The sequence below is a fragment of the Sarcophilus harrisii genome, chromosome 4 (assembly GCF_902635505.1).
Source record: "Sarcophilus harrisii chromosome 4, mSarHar1.11, whole genome shotgun sequence".
NCBI lineage: Eukaryota > Metazoa > Chordata > Mammalia > Dasyuromorphia > Dasyuridae > Sarcophilus > Sarcophilus harrisii.
The window spans coordinates 189,787,941-189,810,022 of record NC_045429.1 but is presented as its reverse complement, the minus strand read 5'-3'; the positions used below and the strand labels follow the sequence as shown (position 1 = coordinate 189,810,022).

The 22,082-nt window shown below is 38.4% G+C and overlaps 1 protein-coding gene across 2 annotated transcripts in view; it reads right to left on the bottom strand.

The window, feature by feature from the left end:
• Positions 1-22,082, bottom strand: part of TRAF3IP2 (TRAF3 interacting protein 2) — a 64,122-nt gene that overhangs the window by 30,326 nt on the left and 11,714 nt on the right. The window contains exons 1-3 of one of the 2 annotated variants that reach the window (XM_012549285.2): positions 13,223-13,310; positions 9,744-9,828; positions 5,950-6,768 (exon numbers count right to left, since the gene is read on the bottom strand). In XM_012549285.2, coding sequence (XP_012404739.1) covers positions 5,950-6,768; positions 9,744-9,759 — 835 coding nt within the window. In that variant the 5' untranslated portion in view covers positions 9,760-9,828; positions 13,223-13,310. Of the gene's footprint in view, positions 1-5,949; positions 6,769-9,743; positions 9,829-13,222; positions 13,311-22,082 lie in introns of those variants that run through there. The other variant, XM_012549284.3, reaches the window with a different exon arrangement.

The window sequence follows — 22,082 nt, the reverse complement described above, 5'->3', positions numbered from 1 at the left end:
AGTCATAACTTCTCTGGGAGTTAATATTCTCATCTATAAAATGAAGGTCTTGAACTTTATCACTTCTAATGTCCCTTCCAACTGTAAGTCTATGATCCAGGTTACATCATACCCCTGATTTGTTTGGACACATTTTTAAATAGCATTTTTAGGCTTAAAAAACACTTTCCTCAAAACAAATAGTTCTTAGAAACAGATATTATTAGATATTATTATTCCTATTTTATTAGGCAAAAAAAAAACTGAAGCTCAGAGAAATTAAGTGACATGTCCACTGTCTACTTGCTAGTAAGTGGTGAAACTAGGTGAACTCAGGCTCTCTGTGCTGTCAAGTCTAATGATCTTTCTACTGTATCATATTGTAGTTTAAAATTTGTAAACCAAAAGTTAAACATAGGGTTCTATGTAAGTCAGTGTTTGCCTTCCTTATTAAATATAATACAAAAGAAAGAAAAAATAAAATTATTTTTATCTTTTCTCCCAAGATATAAAGCACTTAGTTTAGAAAAGATAGGAAAAAATAGTCAGTATAAACTATTGCAGGAACTCCCACAGCTGTGAGCAGCTGTCCATAGCTCTAGATAACTCTTTTCCATCTTGTTTATTCTATCCTGTTTATTTTTTCGGATCATGTTTGTGTTCCATCATGTAATGACTTTCTTTAGGTATGGCAAGCTTATACTGGACCCAGATCAAACCTCCAGCCAGAGCCCAAAGTTAAATGTTCAGTGGAAGCATTTGCACCTTAGCAATCTACTATCTCTACAAATCATAACATGATTTATTGTTTTATTGTCTAGACTTAATAAAGCATTAATAAGGCAGTTTAAAATCAAAAGTATGGGTGTATATGTCATTGTAAGTATGTACCAGCATTATTGACATAACGAGTTTAGCAGGAGTGCATTAGAAAGCTCAAGAAATGCAGTCATCACAAAAATGGAGGCCTAGTGACTGGAGGCTAATGATGATAAAGATGATGATTATAGTAACAGACAGTTATATAGAGCTTTAAGATTTGTTAAGTGCTTTGCATCCATTATCTCATTTGAACCTCACATACCCCTCTATGTGATAATCATTTCGTTTTATTCATTCTCCTTTTCAAAGTCATTATAGAATCCTATAATAAAATAAAAAATAAAGATTCTGTAGATAATTGGAGCACTATTTGAATGTTGGATCTGAAGTCAAGAAAACCTGAGTTCAAATCTAACGTCAGACACCTAATCACTATCTGCCTCAGTTTCCTCATCTGTAAAATGGGGACAACAATACTACTATTTCCCGGAGTTATCATGGGAATAAATTAGATGATATTTGTGAAGCACTGTGGAAACCTTAAAATGCTATATAAAGGCTAACTGTTATTATATAGATCTCTTTTCTTATTTATTTTCTGAGAAACTCTTTGACTTTACACCCACTATCTTAGCTCAGTCTTATATCATTGGAGGTTTTAAATATTATCATTTAAGTCAGGCTTTGGACCATCATCACTTTCTTTGTTTTATTTGTTTTAGAGTGGTTGAGTGGGCCTTCTTTTGCTTCTTTTCCAGTTTTAACCATGTCTTTTTTCTTTCTTTTGCATTATATTTAATAAGGAAGGCAAACACTGACTTATATAGAACCCTATGTTTAACTTTTGGTATATAAATTTTAAACTACAATATGATACAGTGGAAAGATCACTAGACTTGACAGCACAGAGAGCCTGAGTTCACCTAGTTTCACCACTTACTAGCAAGTAGACAGTGGACATGTCACTTAATTTCTTTGAACTTCAGCTTTTTTGCCTAATAAAATAGGAATAATAATATCTGGATTATCTGTTTCTAAGGGCTATTTCTTTTGAGAAAAGTGTTTTTTAAGCCTAAAAATGCTATCTAAAAATGTGTCTAGAACCATTTTTTGACAAAAGTCTCCCCCGCCAAAAATTAACCATTTTGTGTTATTCATTACAAAATGATAAAATATTTCATGCATATGCAAGGTGCTCATCATTTATCTATATTTTCACAAGGGAAGGGAGTAAGAACTGGTTTTCTGAAGCAGAGTTCTCAGTATCCCTGGTTTCTAGCTGCCCAAGTACTCTTCAGGCAAATAGTTTTTTTGGAAGTGGCTTTGGGGGTGATCTGTAAGTAGTCTGCCATTTACACACCTCCCTGGAGAGTTTAGCATCCTAGCATAAAGGTGAGTGTGAGGACAGCCCCTAGGGCCAAAGTACTCTGACATATGCTGAGACTGCCCCAGGACCATGAAGAGCAAACATAGATGGGTCTCCCTGAGATAACATGGCTTTGGGAAGCAGGACTAGCCCTAAGCAGGAATGTCATAGCGATGAAAAAAATCTGTCTTTTGTCCCACCTACCCTTCCTGGGCTCTATCCCTGCTACCCATCTTTACCTTCCAGGTAAGGAAAGTGCTGTCATATCTCGGGTGTGGTCCAAGGCAGAAAGTGAACGGGCTAATTCATTCATACTATAATGGTAATGACTTAGTGTGTTCCTACTCCCAGGAGTGGATCTTTTACATTTCAAAGGTGAAGGACCGCAAAAATAATATTCAACTGGCAATAAAATATTGAAAGAGCACTTTCAGCCATGATGGTGATAGGTACAGATATTTCATTTGTGCTGTCTTAGATATTCTCAAATGATATCACTTTAGTTCAGCTAAACTAATTGAGTATTTTCTAAACTTTACCACTGAGGATGTTGGTTGATTGGTTGGCTTCCTTTGTTCTCAAGGAGGACCAAAATGACATTGCTCTGCTAGAGTCCAGTAAATGAGCTTGGGATGCTCTGCCACAAGTTAGACACAAAGAGTCCCGAAGAACATTTGGGGTGGAGTCTCTAACCTGTCACATCTTGTGTTTCTTTTAACTAATTCAATTCTGATTTGCTCATAGAGCACAGCCCCTTCTCTGATGGGGAGGTGGGGTCCTATGCCAGTGTATCCCATGTCATACAATCTATCCTAGAGGTTTTTTTTTTGTTTGTTTGTTTTGGGGTTTTTTTGCTGAGGCAATTGGGGTTAAGTGACTTGTTCAGGGTCACACAGCCAGGAAGCATTAAGTGTCTGAGGCTGAAGTCCAGGTCCTCTGGACTTCAGGGCTGGTGGTCTATCCACTGGGCCACCTCGCTGCCCCCCCTATCCTAGAGTTGTTAAGAGAGATCTTGAGAATGTCCTTGTATTGGTTTTTCTGACTACATTGTGAGTGTTTTCCCAGTGTGAGTTTTCCATAAAATAGTTTTTAGTGAGCATACATTTGGCATTCAAACAATGTGGCCGGCCCAACAGAGATGCATGCTGTATTCTTGAGGGTGTACTTGCCCTTCGGATAGATTCAAAGTTTAGAAAAGACATGATTCCGGCCCCCTGGGAACTTCCAGGTTAGTAGTGTAATAAGATATCCACAATGACCTCATTCCCTACAAACGAAGCGGGTAAATGCAAAGGGACAAAGCAAAGGGCCATGAGAATAGATGGGTACAAATTGGGAGTGGGATAGTCAGACTGCTAATAAATAAGCATTTGGGGGGCAGGTAAGGGGTGCAGTGATAGGAGTACCAGTCCTGAAGTCAGGAGGACCTGAGTTCAAATCTGATCTCAGACACTTACTAATTCCTAGCTGTGTGACCCTGGGCAAGTCACTTAACCCCAATTGCCTCAGCAAAATAGACAAACAGACAGACAGACAGACAGACAGAGAGAGAGAGAGAGATAGACAGACAGATAGATAGATAGATAAGCAATCAAGCAAGCCTTTTGTTAAATGTCTACCATATGCCAGAAAGGTTTAGCTCCAGAGCCCAAAGTGTTCTTAGAAGCTATCTTGTCCAATCCTGATTTTACAAATGTGGAAAGTGGAACCCAGTGAGGCTCAAATGACATGTTCCAAGTCATGCTGGCACTAAATGTCAGAGAGGAGAGCTGAACTCGTGTCCTCTGACTCAGAGGCAGGCCTCTTTCCACTCATTAGACTAAGCTGCTTCACGACGTCTCTCTGAATTAGGCTTGAAAGGATGACGAGAAATTCAAAAGGTAAACGTGGGAGAGAAAACATTCTAGTCACAGGAAACACGACATCAGTCCCTGGAATAATTTCAACTCACAGCACCTTCTCCTTCAGTGTAACCTGCTGGGAGGTTGAAGGCCACCCGGGTTCCTTCTGATGAACTTCATCACCTCTGCTTTTTGATGTCCATTATGTAAACCCTGGAGTGCCTTTCAAATCCCAATGGTCTCAGCAAAACCCTTTTAAAAGCCAAGAGTTACATTGGGCCCTTCTCTCTGAAAATATCGCCCCCACCCAGAGGGTTGACAGTGCTAGGAATTCAATAAAGCACTCTTCAGAAAAGAAAGAAGGCACAGTAGTTGTCTGGAAACTTCGCATGATGAATGGCTGTGATGAGAATTTGAGGAGATGGGAAACTAGACAGGCTAGTTAGGGATCTCAACAGGAAGGTGAAGTAATGTACAGTTCTGAGAACAGGGGTGAAAATTGCAGCCCAAGGGCAAGATCAAACTTCCCCAATGACCAGACAAAAAGGGAAGGCTACTTATAAAATATGAAAGGCCATGAAGGGCAGGACTTACTGGAAAAATGACTCATCTCTCACATGAAATTGCTTTCTATTTGTTTTAGGAATGCTTCAGAAAAATCAAAGGTGCCTCAAGACAGGCTTATTAACCAGGCAGGTCCTGTTCTGCCCACTCACCAATACCATTCTAAGCTAGGAGAAGCAGTACAGAAGTGTGGAATTCAGATATAAATGCTGAAAAGACAGGACCCTAGAATCTAGGCAAAGGAGTCTAGAAGTTCACTTAGTATTTATACTCTTCTGGCTTCAGGCAAGTTTTAGTAGAACTAAGTCTCCAAGGCCAATGCAAGCTTCTTGAGGGTCTTGTCTTTGTTTCCCCAAGGCCTAGCACAGTGCTCAGCACAGAACAGGCGGTCAGTAAATGCTTGCTGAGTTGAACTTCTAGGGAAGGGGAATATCCCTTCTCTTCTCAGACATACTTATCTGTGGGTCTCTATTCTGGGCCTGAACTGTCCTGTCTGAAACGTCCTTTGTCCTCTGCCTCTTACAATCACCAGCCTCCTTCAATACACCTAGTCTCCTTAGCTGTTAGTCTGTTCTGTATGTATCTGGTAAACCTCTTTATATACATGTTATCTCCCCCATTAAATGTAAACACTGAGGCAGAAGCCACTTTCGACCTTTCCTTGTGCTAAATACTTAGCTTAATGAACAGCACACAATAATGCTTGTTGATTGGTTGGAGGATGAATGAGGGAAAACTCACCTTGGTTTACCACATCTAGCTGGTCTTAGACCATATTTTACATCCCATTCCACCACATACTAGGCTGTTTTTCCAATGAAAGTCATCTGTCCTCCTCCCATCCTTCCAGCCTTGGTTCTTGTTCTGAACAATATTTGCTCTGAAATGCTGAACTTGCTCTGAAATATTGAACAATATTTAATTCTAGAGGGCCGTTTCTACTTGAAAGAATCTCCTGCCCTATGGCTCCACTCACCATTTATGGGACTTCTGAGATCAAAATATCCTTTCCTTGGCTACCATTGCCTTATAGGTATTATCTCCCTCATTAGAATGTAATGTGCAATCGTTGCTGTATTTGTATCTTTGGCACCTAGCACAATGGGTAGCATGGTAGAAACTTAATAAATACTTATTGAGTGACTAACCCAAGGAGGTTGCAAGTGGGACCAGGACCAGCCTTGGAAAAACTTAAAACAACAACAGTAACGATGGCCAAATCCACCAGCCTGTAGAGAACACATAGGGAAGTCAAATGCTTTCTTTGCATTTCGTATTGTCCAGGTTAATCAGCATGAAAGGAAGTGACAATGGGATGCCATCATTCAGTAGTACAACACAGTGTGGAGTGTTTGATATAATTAACGTAGGACTTACATGGAACACGGTGATCTGGCTCTCCTGGACCATGATACTGATAGTTCCACTGAGCATGTGGAGAAGGATCAGGAGGCAGCATCTGTACACATCCCGGGTATCTCTGAGGTCCAACCTGGACAAAATCTCTGGACCTAAGAGGCCTGGGGAAGTCTTGGGGGTAGCACACTGATGTCAAGGGCAGGGGCCTTTCTAACTGTCTGATACCTAGAACATCTTGAGGCTGGGAATCATACCCAGTGTCTACTGTGGGCAAATTCGGTGGCCCTCGGTTCCCAGGGGCCTGGAGTCGATGCGCATTCTCCTGGCTCCTGCCAAGGGAGTCTGCTGACACATTAGGTAAACTTTGGTCTGATTTGCCTGAGTCGTGGCCAGTGTCAGGAGAAGCAGCTGAAAGCTGAGATCCCAGCGGCTGATTGCGTTTTTCCATAAGTGAAAACGGATGCTTAGGGGAGAGTGCTCCAACCACTGACTCACTGGCAGCTGAGGAACTAGAGGGGAAATCTTTCCCAGGATCTGCGTGTCTCCTCCAGAAGCTATATTCACACTCTTCTAGTATCTTATTACGCAGATGTCTGTCCTGATGTTCTGCGAGCCAGTAGTGGTTTGTGAGCTCTTGGGTCTTATGGGATGGAGAAGGGTCTCCTGGAGAAGTGCAGGAAGATTCAGGTGGATAGGAGCCACTGGGTACCATGTTGCCATCATTTGGAGCAGGCACTTCAAATTCCCCTTCCATTGAATATTCCGGGAATGGTTTCATCAGCTCAATTGACTCAAATTCATCCACCTCAACAGGAATGCTCCGGCTCATTCTAGTTTCTGAAACAAACAAACAAACAAACAAAAAAAGTTTTCAGAATATAGAGTGTTTCTTCAATATTATCATTTGATACAGCTTTAAGATTCATCTCTACTGATCCACTTAAACTTCAATATAATACTTCAGTACTAGCACCATGCAAAAAAAAAAAATCAGTCTCTCTATACCTTTGTATCAATTAAGAATTTCTTTATATTCCTTCCAGGGATACAAAGACATGAATGAAACAGTCCCTCCTTCAAATAACTTACATAGTCATACAAAATATAGTCTACTGGTGAATTAGGAAAGGAGGAGTTTATACTTATGCCAACAAAGCTTCACTTTGTCCAAAAAAAAAAAAAAATAAAGTGTTACCTGGTGGCTGATCCTCTAGTAAAGCTTCTGAATACTTAGTAATTAAGGTTACTCATGTCCAATTCTTTTAGACCTCATTTGGAAATTTCTTAGCAAATATCCTGGAGTAGTTTGCCATTTTCTTCTCCAGTTCATTTTACAGATGAGGAAACGAGGAAACAGAGTTAAATGACTTGCCCAGGGTCACACAGGCTTAAACTCAGGTCTTCATAACTCTAGGGCCAGCACTTTATCCATTTTACTCACTGGGTTACACAGCTTTTAAGTATTTGAGAGAAGATTCTAATTCAGGACTTCCTGTCCAACTCTAACATATTATCCACCATGTCACCTAATGGCCTCTACTTAACTAAGTTAGTTCTCGAATAAAAGACATACAGAATTTTGTTGGACTCATATTTGAAGTCTATCTAAATCTATGAAATACTTTTGGAAAAAGCAGACATCATTTCAATGAGCAATAGTAAAGGCTGGTAACAGATATGTGCCATTGGATTAGGCAAATATAATAAAAAATGCTTTACCTTCAGACAGAATCTGTGAAATAGGTATAATTGAAGGTGGAATCAAAAAAAACCATCGATGGGTAAAATCTGTATAAATTTAGCCAATGCAATACTGACAACTAAGCACTGAACAAATGTGAATTGTGAAAATAAAAATGTTTATAATAGTAATTAAGAATCAGGTCACTGACACTAGAAATTATAGTAGATTTATAACTAAAGAGCCTAGACTTAGTGATCAATGCAGATTATGTAAGGAGATGATATCATTACAGACACTAAAAATTCAGCAACTAGCAGTACCTAGCAAAGCATAACTTGGTGGATAGAAAAACTCACTATCATTCACAAACTAACAGACAACAAATTCCTTGAAAATTCAACAAATAAATTGTCCTGGAAATAGAGTGTCCTTTTTGATAAAAACTGTTGTTCATAGTGGTTTAGATGTAACAGCAAAACTTAAAATTTTAAGAATATCAATTTTGGGGGTTCATTGGATAGAACACTGGGACTGGAGTTGTGAAGACCTTCATTCAAATGTGGTCACAGATACTTATAAGGTATATGACCCTGAACAAGTCACTTCTCTTTTTTTGGCCCCAGTTTACCCATTGTAAAATGGGGTTAATAATAACTTCCAGGTTTTTCAGTGAGGAGCAAATGTGAATAATAATTGTAAAGCACTTAGACTACTGCTTGGCATATAACAAGTGCTACAAGATATTGATTATTATTAGGTGGCAGCTAGATGGAACAATGGATACACTGATGGGTCTGGAGCCAGAAAGATTAATCTTTCTGAGTTCAAATCTATCCTGAGACACTTAATAGTTGTGTGATCCTGCTTAAATCACTCAACCCAGTTTGCCTCAGTTTTCTTGTCTGTAAAGAGAACTGGAGAAGGAAATGACAAACTACTCAGTATCTCTGCCAAGAAAACCTGAGATGCGGCCAGAAAAAGTCAGACATGACTGAACAACAACTGACAAAGTGACAAGGCATTATTATTATTAGATGTTACCATACTAACTACTGGGCTGCTAAGTGGAACAGTGGATAGAATGCAGGTTTGGAGTCAGGAAGACTTATCTTTTGGAGTTCAAATATGACTTCAGACACTTAATAACGGTGTGACCCTGGGCTAGTCACTTAACTAAGTTTGCTTCAATAATATCTCCTGTAAAAGGATCTGGAGAAGGAATGGCAAACCAATTCATATCTTTTCCAAGAAAACCCCAAATTGGGGTCATGAAGAATAGGATACAAGTGACTCAACAACAAATACCAACTACTCATAGTTTCCAGGCATTATGGAATGGAAAGCTTTGAAAATATAGAGACCTAGCAAAAGAAATCTGACTGGCAAATGAAAATTTCAATATGTGTTATATCCCCCTGTAAGTGTGAGCTCTCTGAGAATAAGGACTATCTTATTTTTCCATTTTTATTCTCCAGAATTTAGCAAAGTGCCTTGCATGAAGCAAGCATTTAATAAATGCTTTATTCACCCATTCATTCAAGAAATTAAACCAGGTGATACATATCCCTGTCACCTTGTCTCCTAAAATTGTCCTGAAAATATTTTCAGTAAGTCTATAGAAATGAGCTTATCTTCCAACACTTTTATTCAGTTATTTTAAAAAAGAAAAACAGTTCTTTTAAAACACTTGTGCCAGTACTCCACAGAACATTTAATATAAAAGAATGAGAAAAGCAGCAATAATATTCATGATATCAATTTGTATAGGCTTAAAAATTTACAAAGCACATTACATAAATCATCTCATTTGATCCTTATAACAATTCCCTGAGATACATGTTATTAATATTCCTGTTTTATTAAGGGGTCTCAAGGAGGTTAAGCCCAGAGTCATATAGCTAGTGATTGTTGGTATAGTCTGAATTTGGGATCACTTTTACACCCCAACAAGGGATGAGAGTACACATTTAATAAAGACTATTCTGAAAGATACTCTTCCAAAAAGACGGGTGTGAAACCAGGGTGCTCAAAGTAGCCAAATCTTAACTAACATATGTGTATCCTGAGCAGATATACTTGGACTGATTTTCAACACAGAAAGGAAATGAACTAATTGGGTTGGACTCACCTGCAATTGAAGTCATATTTCCAATTTGAGCGGTGAGCAGATCAAATCTCACAGCACAATCAGTGTTTGGAGTGTTTCATGTGTGCTTGGAATCCATAAAGAAAGAACAGCGTAGGGGAGAGAGGGAATAAGAGAAAGAGATGGGGGGGGGGGAAGGGGAAACAGAGAGAGAGAGAGAGAGACAGAGAGACAGAGACAAGAGACAGAGATGGGGAAGGGGGGAAAGAAGGAGGAAGGGAGGAGAGAAAGAAGGCAGGGGGAGAGGGAGGGAGGGAAGGAAACAGAAACAGAGATAGAGACAGAGAGAGAGAGAGAGAGAGAGAGAGAGAGAGAGAGAGAGAGAGAGAGAGAGAGAGAGAAAGTCAGAGACAGAGAAAGAGACAGAGAAAAAGAGAAAAGATCATTGTGACATTTGCAATCTCGATAATTTTCTATAGGACATGTCCTATATAAGGTGCTTAATCACTCCTTAATTATTTAAATTGAGACAGCTGTCACCAGGTGCACTAGGGGATGTCAGCATAGGTAACTAAACTGAAACACATAATTTAGCACACTATCTATTCAATATTACTTTTTCTACAAAAATACAATTCTAAATGTTAGATGTTAGCATATTATCAACATGGAAAAGTAGTGTAGCGTCACAGCTAGTGAGCTGACATTGAAGTCAAGAAGACAAGTCTCTTCTCTGACACACAATGACTAACAAATTGACAAGTCACATAACCCATTATGCAACACTAAGATTATAAACTGAAAAAATAGTTTCCCTTCTGCATTGGTAGAGGGAATTCCTCACTTTGATTAAACCACAGATCCAGACAAAATAAGAAAACAAACAAACATCAACTCCCTCCCAATTCACCTCCCCCTATTCCCTCAAAAAAAAACACCCCCCCAAAAAAAGAAAACCCAACATGGAATGAGGTACAATAAATAACAATTCCTTAGTAAAATATAGCCACAGCTTAATCTAACCCTGATTTTATTTTCCAGGACCTGACTCTGTTACTAGAGTACAAAAACATTGAGTTAGTACTCATACCATGAATTTTTTTAAGGTTTGGGACTTTAGTGAGTATTGTGCTTAGTGAGAATTGTTTATTTTGGTCTGCCACTTGCTGCTGCAAGGAACTAAAAGCCTTTTGTTAAACTGAGTACTTAGATTATTCTAGCTAGCACCTTATCTCTTGTCCATGCCCCTTTACTCTCAAGTTCCAAAGCTTCTACAATTTCTTTGATGGTAACATTTTTTAAAATTAAAAAAACATTTTTATTCAAAGTTTTTATTTCCAAATTCTGTCATTTCCTTTTTCCCTCCATACTGTTTCTTTCTGAGATAGGTAAATAATCAGATATAGGCCATACATGTGCTATTATGTAAAATATTTTCATATTAGTCATTTTGTACAAAAAAACGCGAATAAAAGAAAAAAGAGAAAGTGAAAAACAGAATTCTTCAGTCTATATTCAAACAATATCAGTTCTTTCTTTGGAGGCAGAGAGTATGCTTTATCGTTAGTCCTTTGGGATTGCCTTGGATCATTGTATTGCTGAGAATGGCTAAGTCATTCACAATTCTTCCTTGAACAATATTGCTGTTACTGTGTACAACATTCTCCTGATGATGTTCCTGTACTATACATCAGTTGTTCATTTTCATAACTGGAAAGAGACTTTGTAGGTACTTAGGAAAATGAATCAAAAGAACTTCTTTGCTGAAATACTTTGCTGAGCAAGTTAATTATCAAGGAGAAAAACTGAAGAGACCTTTCTTTCCTGAGAGAATTAAATTTTAACACTTACGCTGTAGAATAAGTATTCCAAAGAGAATTCTTGAGAAATTGACTACTATCCTGAGAGCTGAATGGCAGGACAGTGTTTCCAGAATTAAGAAGTATGCAATTGCTATTGATGATAAGAGAGGATCAGGTTATGATCTTTTTCACTTTGCTATATTGTTAAAAATTTTTAAATGTCTTTGTATTGTAATACATTATATAGCCACAAATGTTGGTGTATATTTAAGCCTATGAGACTAAGGGTGGGGGAGAGAAATAGAGAGAGAGAGAGTACTTCTTAGAAAATGGTTTCTCTGATTTAATTACTTAGGGAGGGGGAATCAGAGCAAATTAATTCATGAGACAGAGGGAGCATTTCTGTTAATTTATGAGACAATATCAGAACATATTCCTTGATTATCTTTGTACCTGGGATGAGAATTAGTAAGGTATGAGATTGAAGGATCAGGGGTTAGTCTGATTATTAATAAGCATAATGCACCACACAGCTCTTCTGACCCACATAAGTTTTATTTGTGAATTGTAGTCAGCTAAACTCTGCTACAAATAGAGAGACCAATAAGTAATTTTTTGTCCCCAGAAGGTTTTTTTTTCCTGGTTTGGAAACTGGAAAAAGGACCTTGAAGAGTTGCTGTAGACCTATCCAATTAGTATATAGGTAAGAATAAATAGTATTGGGGCAGCTAGATAGATGGTGCAGTGGGTAGAACACCAGCCCTGGAGTCAGGAGGACCTGAGTTCAAATCCAGCCTTAAACACGTAGCACTTACTAGCTGTGTGACTCTGGGAAAGTCCCTTAACCCCAATTGTTTCTCAAAAGAAAAAGAATAAATAGCATAATCATCAGTGGAGCCTGACCCTTAAAAATGAGGAATGAGGGATGAAATAGAAAACAATAAAGGCTGAAGGAGAAGGAAAAGATGGCAGAGGAAACCATGATAGTCAGAAATATCTAATGTAGTAGATCTAAGAAGATGACAAAATGGGGCAGCCCAGCCCGGGGTGGGGTTCTGTGCTTTGGGAAATAGTGGCCAGGATAGGGAAAGGAGAAAGAGCATGAGAGCTGTAGACCTGAGCTCTACTTCTTTTCTAAAGCTGGTGAGTTTGTATATCATCTACAAAATACTTGTGCACTGAGATGAGTCAGCTCACAAAGTCGTTTGTTGGCTTTAATTAAGAGTCCCATGTGTCTGTCATTTGCCCATCTTTGGAACAGATGAAGTTATATGATGGTTTCCTCACAGTCACTGAGGACTGTTCATCCTTAGTTGGCTCATCTTTTTATCTCCCCCACCTGGCATGTTTGCCTGGGTTCTGCACAATGGACCATACTCTCGAGGCTTCCCACCCAAGAAACAAGTCTCTGTGCTTGCTTCCGTGTTTTTTAGCATGTTTTCTGCCATGATTTCAAATGCCTTCAATGAGGACAAACATAGAATCCAAATCAGCTACCGCATTGATGGTAAATTTTTCAACTTGAAAAGACTATAAGTGAAAACTAAAGTGGAGGGAGTGTTAATGCATTTTTTTTCCTTTGCAGATGATTGTGCACTCAATGCAATCTCCAAAGCTGAGAACAAAGTATGGATAGATTCTCTGCTGCTTGTGTTTTATGTGGAACCATCGGTTATAGCAAATGGAGAAGTTTTGAATGCTGGGGATAAGTTCACTTACCTTGGCAGGATACTTTCCAGGGATGCACACGTTGATAATGAAGTTGACACATGCATTGCCAGAGCTAGCTCAGTGTTTGGGAGCCTCTGAAGAAAAGTGTAAGAAAGAAGAGATATTAGAGTGACTACCAAACTGAAGGTGAAGGTGCTATCATTATCCCTGTTTTACAGAAGAGTAAACTGAGACAAAGAAGTCGAGAGATTTGCCCAGGATTACACAACTAGCAGTATCTGTACAGAATTTGAACTCAGATCTTCTTGATTCTAAATCTGGTATTATAACCACTGTACCACCTAACTGCATGACAAAGAATATGAAGTGCCTAAAACAAAAGAGAGGTTGAAAAATAAGTAGCTGGAGTATTTAAAATCAGATTTGAAAAGAGGAAATGAAAAGAAAGATAATTGGCAAAAGGAGAAAAAATAATGAGAAATAATGTATAATGAGGGATGAATCTATTCATAAGGTAAATATAAGAATGTGCTGTGTTTTATATTTACAATGAGGCTTAGAGTTTAAAGATTTTAATATTTGCTACTTACCAAGTTATCTATCCTACCATAAAGGGCTAAAATAGTAAATAGAATTTACATTCAGAAGCACAATTAGAGTGCAGTGATGAGGACTTCTTCCTGGCAGCATTCCCATTGTCACCATATCGACCCTGCATCATGAAATCACTCCATCCATCACCTGAGTTACTACTTTTAGGGACCTTCTCTTGGGGGCCTGTATTTCCCTACTATCACATACTTTCCTTCTGGGTTTTGGATGGAGATAAGCTAACTGACTGAGCTATTGGAACATGAACCAGACTTCCACAGGACAGGCTCACCCCTCTCCCAGTGTAATTGTACCTGACCAGGGCATGCTACTTTCTGCATCTTCCATCAAATTGCCAAAGCCAAGAGTCCTATCAAGTATTAGAAAGGGTGCTGTAATGCATCAGCTGGGGTGGGATCCTACAGTCCAGAGAACTTTTCCCTCCTCCAACTCTGTTCTTTTGCATCTTCTGTCATCTTTCCAAGCAGTGGTGCCTCAGGGTTTCATGGGTAAATATGATGAGTGGGGATTTCTGCCCCCATAGAACCTTGTATTGTTAGGTTCAAGTTCTTTCCCCATATCTGACCCAAATACCAGAAAGCCTAGTTACATCTTTTGTCTTTGTTTATTCATTTTGCATCCTTCCCTGAAACACTATATTCTTCACAACAAAGATTATGTTGAGCATATTATTCTGTAGGGCAGTATTCTGCAAGCTTTTAAAAAAATCACCACCCCATAAAGATATTTTGAGTATATTGCTCCCATTATGTGTGTATTTATTTATTTATAAATTATAGTCATGTACGTGTTTTTAAATGCAGTTTGTTTCAGTATTGATTTTGATGTCTGTAACAGTTGAAAAAAGATTCCTTGATAAAGATATATAGCTCCAAATGGCATAGTATATTGTTGGCTGCACTTATAAAATCATGAAGCTCTTTCTAATATCCTGTTCATCAGTTATGCAAAGGATTTTGTTGTATTTGAAAATCTTTAACAAATGGCTTCAAAACCTACTGAAATCATTATTTGAAAGATTTTTTTAAAGGTTAAGAAAATAGTACTTCTAAGTTCTTAAAGTAGAAGGATATGAGCTATTTTATAAAATAAAGTGGCACACATCAGTTTTGGCAACAAAAAATATATATCACATAATGATGGAAACATCTGTTTTCAAAATGCTCTATTTTTAAGCATGTTTCTTTTTAAAAGACAGTTATTTTCTCCTTCATTGTTAAAAGTCACTTTTGTCTGATATCCAGTACATATAGGAAACTAACTCAAAAATATAACATCAAAAGCCATCTTCCAGTGAATAAGTGCTAAGAGGATATGAATAAACAGCTCTCAAAAGAAGAAATGCAAACTAGTAACAGCCATATGAGAGTCTCCTTCAAATCACTAATAGCAAGAGAAAATCAAAACATTTCTTAGGTTTCAACTTAAATCCAGCGGATTAGCAAAGATGACAAAAGAAGGGAATAGTTCATGGATGAGGAGTTGCAGGGAGACAAACAGGCAAACTTAAGACGTTGTACGAACCATAGCATTGCGTTGTCCAAGCATTCTAGAAAGCAGTTTGGCACTCTGCTGACAGTGACCATAGTGTCTGCAACCTTTGTTCCAGACATGCAGCTGGTAGGCACCCAACCCCATCAGGGTCAGAGATGGAATGAAACAACCAGTGTACATTATAGAGTCTCATTCCTGTAGCAGCATAGAGAACTTCAAACAAAGTAAATGTCCATCAGCTATTGTGCAGTCATTTCAGTCACATCTGACTCTCCATGACCTCATTTGGGATTTTCTTGGCAAAGATACCTGAGTGTTTGCCATTTCCTTCTCCAGCTCATTTTCCAGATGAGGAAACTGAGGCAAAAAAGGTTAACTAATTTACCCAAGATGATATAACATTTAGTGTCTGAGACCATATTTGAACTCAAGAAGATGAATTCTCCTGACTTCAAGGCTGGAACTCTTTCCACTGCACCATCTAGCCAAGTCTATCAGTGGGGGAATGGCTAACAGAATATTGGAATCATGTATGAGATGAACGTGGGGAATATAGGAAAGGGTGGGAAGATATATAAACTGATGCAAATGAAGTAGAGATAGAACCAAGAAGAGAATATATACAACTACAGCAACGTAAGAGGAAAAAAACAACAAAAATGTGTTAAAACTAAATAAACAATCTTGGCTCTGAAGAAAAGATATCATGTACCTCTGCTTCTTGCAGAAGTTTGTGACTATGGATGGTTGAACACTACATATACTATTGGATTTGACTGATAATTTGACTAGTTTCTTGGAACTGCTGCTTCTTTTTTATTTTTTTAAATCATTTGTTATAAGGGATAATTTTCTAGATGGGGAAGGGGAAAAGACCTATTGGGAAATGAAACTAATGTAAAAACAAGAAATAGCAATTAAACAATTAAATGTCATCTTTACCTCAAAGGGACAGATTAAGTATGTTTACTTTTGTGAAATTCTCTTCTAGGTAGCATACTACTCCGATCTCTTTATCATCATAATACAGATCACAAAATGACTTTTTTTTTTTTGGTAGAAGAAAGAAACAAAGCATTTCAAGTTTGGCAGCTTTTAAACTAGGATATAATCAATGAACTTGCATGCTGTTTTGTGGGGTAAAGCCTTTTGGAGATTACTTTTTGTTTATTTCCATAGTGCTTTCCAGATAAATATTTCATCTTGAAATATTTATATTTTTCTAATACTTAATTTTAGAACCCTACAAAAATTTTTACAGAGTATTTATTGTATATCTCTTCTCATCATAGCTTGTGTCAAATATTCATCTTACTCTTTGTATGACTAGTTTCATGTCTTTGAGATACCTGAGTTCGTAAATATTAAAATCAAGCAGGTGAATTTTTCAAATACTCAGATTGATTTGTGACTCCATACATTTGGAATTGTTCATCCACTTATTCATTAATCAATAAGCATTCATTATGTATCCACTATATTACAGGTAGTATACTAGAGTATACAAAGAATAAAACAAACAAAAATATACTGTTAATAAAAAGTAATTTGAGGAGGGACAGCATTATTCTGTGAGAGGATCAGGAAAGATTTAAAGTAAAAGGTAGTACTTGAATGGACTCTTGAAGGAAATAAGAGTTTTTAAGGCAGAAGAGAGGAGGCAGCACATTCCAGGTATGGAAACTAGCTAATATAAAAAGCATTTAAGATAGGAGATGGAGGGTCAGATATATAGAACAGCAAAAAGGTCATTCTGCTTGGACAGAAAAATGCTAGAAGGGGAGCAATGTGTTTAATAAGGCTCAAAAGAAGGGTTGGGTCTAGTTTGTTTAAGTCTTTAAATGCTAAATAGGGGAGTTCATATTTGATTCTAGAGGCCCAGAAAACTGCTGGGTTTTACTGATTAGGGAACCAATGGTGGGCACTTTGGAAAATCACTGGCAGCTGTGTAGAGAATGGATCAGAGAGGCTTGATTGAGGGGTAGCAATTAGAAAGTTATTGCAGTAGTCTAGATGAAAGGTGATGTGGGCGTGAATTAGCAGGGTGATTGAGTAGAGAATTGGATAGATGTGAGAGATATTGTGGATGTAAAAGCAATCAGATTTGGCAACTAATTGAGTACATAGGGATGAATGAAAGGGAGAAATCATGGTTTAAACCAAGGGCATGAACTTAAATACTTGGAAGAATGCAGTGGTAGAAATGGGAAAATGGAAAAACAGGAAGAATTTAGGGGGGGAAAGGTACTAAGAGTTTCTATGCAAATAATAACCCATTTGTTATCTTGTACAACTTTGTCCCACTGAAAAGGAAAGGCCCTCTTCCTTCTTTGCCCCTAACTTAAAGATTAGAGGCTTCAAAAGGGCCATTGCCAATGTAACCAAGAGGTGATCTGAGGGTTCAAGTACTAATTTGCTGGAGAAGGGAGATTTTTCCCAATGGAACCTATATAGTATATATAATATATAGTATATGTAATATACTATATATATATAATATATAGCATATATAATATACTATATATATATATATATAATATATAGCATATATAATATACCTATAACCCTAGGTTGGGTCACAGTTAGGTAATAATAACCTGAGGGGGCGGATACCTGGACAGAAGGGGAAAGATCAGGATCTTGAACATTAGCTGGAGATCTGCAGTAGGAAGGGCATGAGGGGTCAATGTGGGAGAATACTGAGTGATAATAAGTGAAAGGAGTAATACAGTTTGTGTTGGAGATTAGCCCAGTGATTGCCTCTCCCAAGAAAGATGGAGTGTCATAGATCTTTCCCCTCTCTGATTGGTTGATTACACACCTCCATGGGTGTTATCCAATGGTGCCTTAGTTTTCTATGTATTGTCCCTCAGTGGACCGCAGCTATACAGTCCTATCACATATAGAGTTTATTAAAATAGTAAATAATTACAGATTCACAGAGTTGAAAGAACCTCGGAAACCAAACCAAGCCTGAATAAGAATTCAGCATGTCCACCTTGCCTTGTTTAAAGACCTCTAGTGAGAGAATCCCACGTTTGGATAACACTAATAGTTAAGGAGTTTTCCCTGGCATTAAGACTAAATCAGCCTTTTTGCAATATTCACCTACTGCTCTTAATTCTGCTTTATGGGACCAAATATAATAAGACTAATCACTCTTCTACATAAAGGTGATTGATAATCTGCTGACCTGTAATTTTTCCTGTAATTCTAAATCCTTATGCACAGTAGACAGAGCTCAGAGGGAAAAAAGTGTTTGGTGCACAGAAGGTAATAAGTTAAGGGCAGGACTTTCTGTTTGACCTAGAGTCCACTTAAACCCTTATTCCAGGTCCAATGGGAATGTTACACAATCCATTTCATATTTTATTCCCACTGAAGTTATTGTGAAATACAGCCACCATGGCAGAGATGTAATTGGTCATGTTTACATCTGAAGCCAAATAGCTTGACAGAGACAGAGACCGAGCCTTAACTCCTCCCAACCCAAGCCCTGAGATCTTGCCTTTCTCTTCCTCCCCCATTCAGCGTTAGAAGTCTCCAGTCTATCACCATCGCCACCTTTCTCTGTACACAATTTGCATAGTTTCATTTCTGGGCTGTGTATTGAGGGTGTGTGTGCTCCCTTTCCCCTCCTGGCACGTCAGCATAAAAGCAACCCTGCTACTTAAAAGAGTTCACTTCTGCAAGGTTTAGTTAAGCCTACTGAGAACACCGAGTATGTTAAAGCCCCACTAGACCATTTTAAAACGATGCCCTCAGTTTCGACTGTTTTCCTTCCTTCTCAGTGATTCTTCCCCAGCTACAAGATTTGATACACAATAGAAAATGCCCTTCAGCTCCCCCAGATTGAACATGGAGTAAATCCATTTTGTGAAGAGTGGGTAAGTGCCTTGAAATGTACTGTGTGCGTCTGCGAGCCCATAGTTAAGTGGGAGGGCAAAGATATATCAAACCAGGTTGGAAGAATAAGGACAATATGCTGTCAAACACTCCTCGCCACACAATTACTTTTCATCGTCTGTTCTTCAAATATAACTGCCAACACTTAAGTTCTTATTTAGTTCTAAAGTGTAGCTGGTTTGTAAGCTGCTTTCTCAAACAGAAAGGAGGTCTGCAAATTCTGTGTTCTGCCGGCAGGCCCTCTCAGAGGTGAAGGTAGAGAGAGAGAGGTTTCTTTCACATAAGAGAATCACAGAACTTCAGCTCTGGAAGGAGCTGCTGATAGGAGCCGCAGCTAAAGGCACCTGCTGGAGTTCTACTGATGCTGAAGGTGTTCTCAGTGTGAACAATCAAGTCCACTGACGACGCTAGATCTGCTTTAAATTCTTACCTCAGAAAGGAATTGATTGATTTATGTGAGCTGTGCAGAGAGGAAACTTAATAATAAAGCATATCATCTTGAATATATTAATTTCTTTTAAAAAGCGTTATTGCTATCTTTTGTTCATTTACATGCATCTCCCACCTTCTTGAGAAGAGCTATCTCTTAAAATCAGAATAAAAAAGAGGGAAAAAATTAACTGACACACCAACCAAAGTGCCTTGTTGTTCAGTGTCTATCTTTTTGTGACCGGTTGTTGTCCATGGAATTTTCTTGGCAAAGTACTGGAGCACTTTGTCATTTCCTTCTTCAATAGATTAAAGCAAACAAAAGTAGAGACTTGGCCAGTGTCATACAGCTAGTAACTGTCTAAGGCCATGCTTGGACTGAGGTCATCCCGACTCTAAGCCCAGAGCTCTATCCATTGAGCTGCCTAGCTGTCTCCTAGTGTGTGGCGTACTACACCCATAGCTCCCTACCCTTTCAGACTAGGGAAGGAAATGCATTCTCCTTCTCTCAAATAACTGGTATTTATAGATCCATTTTCTGTTCAGAACCGTTGCTCCTTATAGAAAGGGGACTCAATGAAATTATAAAACATGATCCCTGCCCTCAAGCTGGAGAAACAGAAGTAATACACTTGAACCCTTTCAAAGATAAATGCTAGATTGTGTACTCCTGAACCTCAGTGCCATATGGGGCATTGAATTCAGAATACCTGGGTCTGAATACAACCTTGGATATTTACTAATTGTTTAATCATGGGCAATTCACTTGACCTCTCTGAGATTCAGTTTCCTCATCTGTAAAACTAGAAACTGGACCATATAGCAGCTTTAGACCTATGATCCTTAGCAGGATTTCTGCTTCAACATTTCAAGAATACTGATTTCATCAGAGAGAATACTTCCCTCTACTCAGTAAATCATCCTTGTTAATTTTTATGGAAGAAAAAACTGTGTTGGCCAAATTTTTAGGAATGATCCTCTCTGGATCAAAGATCACTGCAGACAGTCTCTGAACCCATGAAATTAAAAGATGCTTGCTCTTTGGAAGGAAAGCCATGTCAAATCTGGATAGTATCCTAAAAAGCAGAGATCACCTGCTAAAAAAAAGTCTGTATAGTCCAAGCTATGGTTTTTCAGTAACAATGCACGTCTGTAAGAGTTGGACATTAATGCTTTCAAACTGGGGTAATGGAGAAGATTTTTTGAGAGTCCTTTGGACAGTAACAGGTAAAGAAATCAATTCAGACTGTTCCTTGGAATCTGAAGCATAAATACTTTGGCCACATAATGAGACGACAGGATTCCTGGAAAAGACCTTGATGATGGAAAAGATTTAAAATAGAAGAAGGGAATGGCAGAGGATGAGATGGATAGTGTGTTATGGAAGCAATGAGCATGAACTTGGACAGACTGGGAGATAGAGGATAGAAGGGCCTGACATACAATGATCCACAGGATCACAGAGTCAGATACGACCAAATGACTGAAGTACAACAATAACAGCTCTGGATTTAGCTAAGCTAGTCTTTGAACAGCATAAATACAATTTATCTCCTGACCCACACCAGAGAGATAGATAGATAATTAGATACATACATACATGGATGATAGAACATTTTTATCCTGACTCATACTAGATAGATACACAAATACACATATGTATGGCTACATACATACATACATAGATGATAGAACATTTATGAACTACTTACAACCTACCAGGTTTTTTTTATAAGTGCTGAGAATACATAGACATGTAAACAAAACAGATTGTAAACAAAACAAAAGGCTGCTGAGAAGGCAGTGAAGAGGGGTAAGTTCATATTGGAATAAAATGAGCATGGTAAGGGCTGTTCTTGAAATAGCAGTGGGGGCTGGTCACTGACTAATTGGGAGATCAAGCTGTACAGCAGAGGTATCTGAAGAGAAGGCAAAGTCCAGAGACTGAGTTGAGTCAGGCAGGAACTAAGAAAAATGGAAACCTCCCCTCCTTTCAAGGAGCTTATGTTCTAATGGAGGGAGGCAAGAAGCATATAAATAGGCATTTGTATAAGTGCAAATGAACACAGGACAACAAAGAGACCTATCAAGAGGAATAGCCAATCTTTGGCTACAATAAGACCATCACTGAAGAAGGATTGTCATGAGAGAGGGAGTAGCTACGTGTATAATAATGTAGATCCTACAATGAAATTAATAAACACAAGGGAAAAGAGAAGGCAATGTAGGGCAAACAGAAAAACATGACTGAAAGTGAGAATAAACAGTTGGACTAGTCTAGTTGGGTTGTGAGTAGCTAGGAATGCTGTTTTGGGAAATATGCAACAAGAGAAGGCGCCTTGGCAGGAACAGTGGACAGAGCACTGAATGAAATCAGGAAGACCTGAATTCAAGTGTGACCTCTGACCAGCCACTTAATAGCTGTGTGACCCTGGGCCTCAGTTTCCACATCTATAACATGAACTGG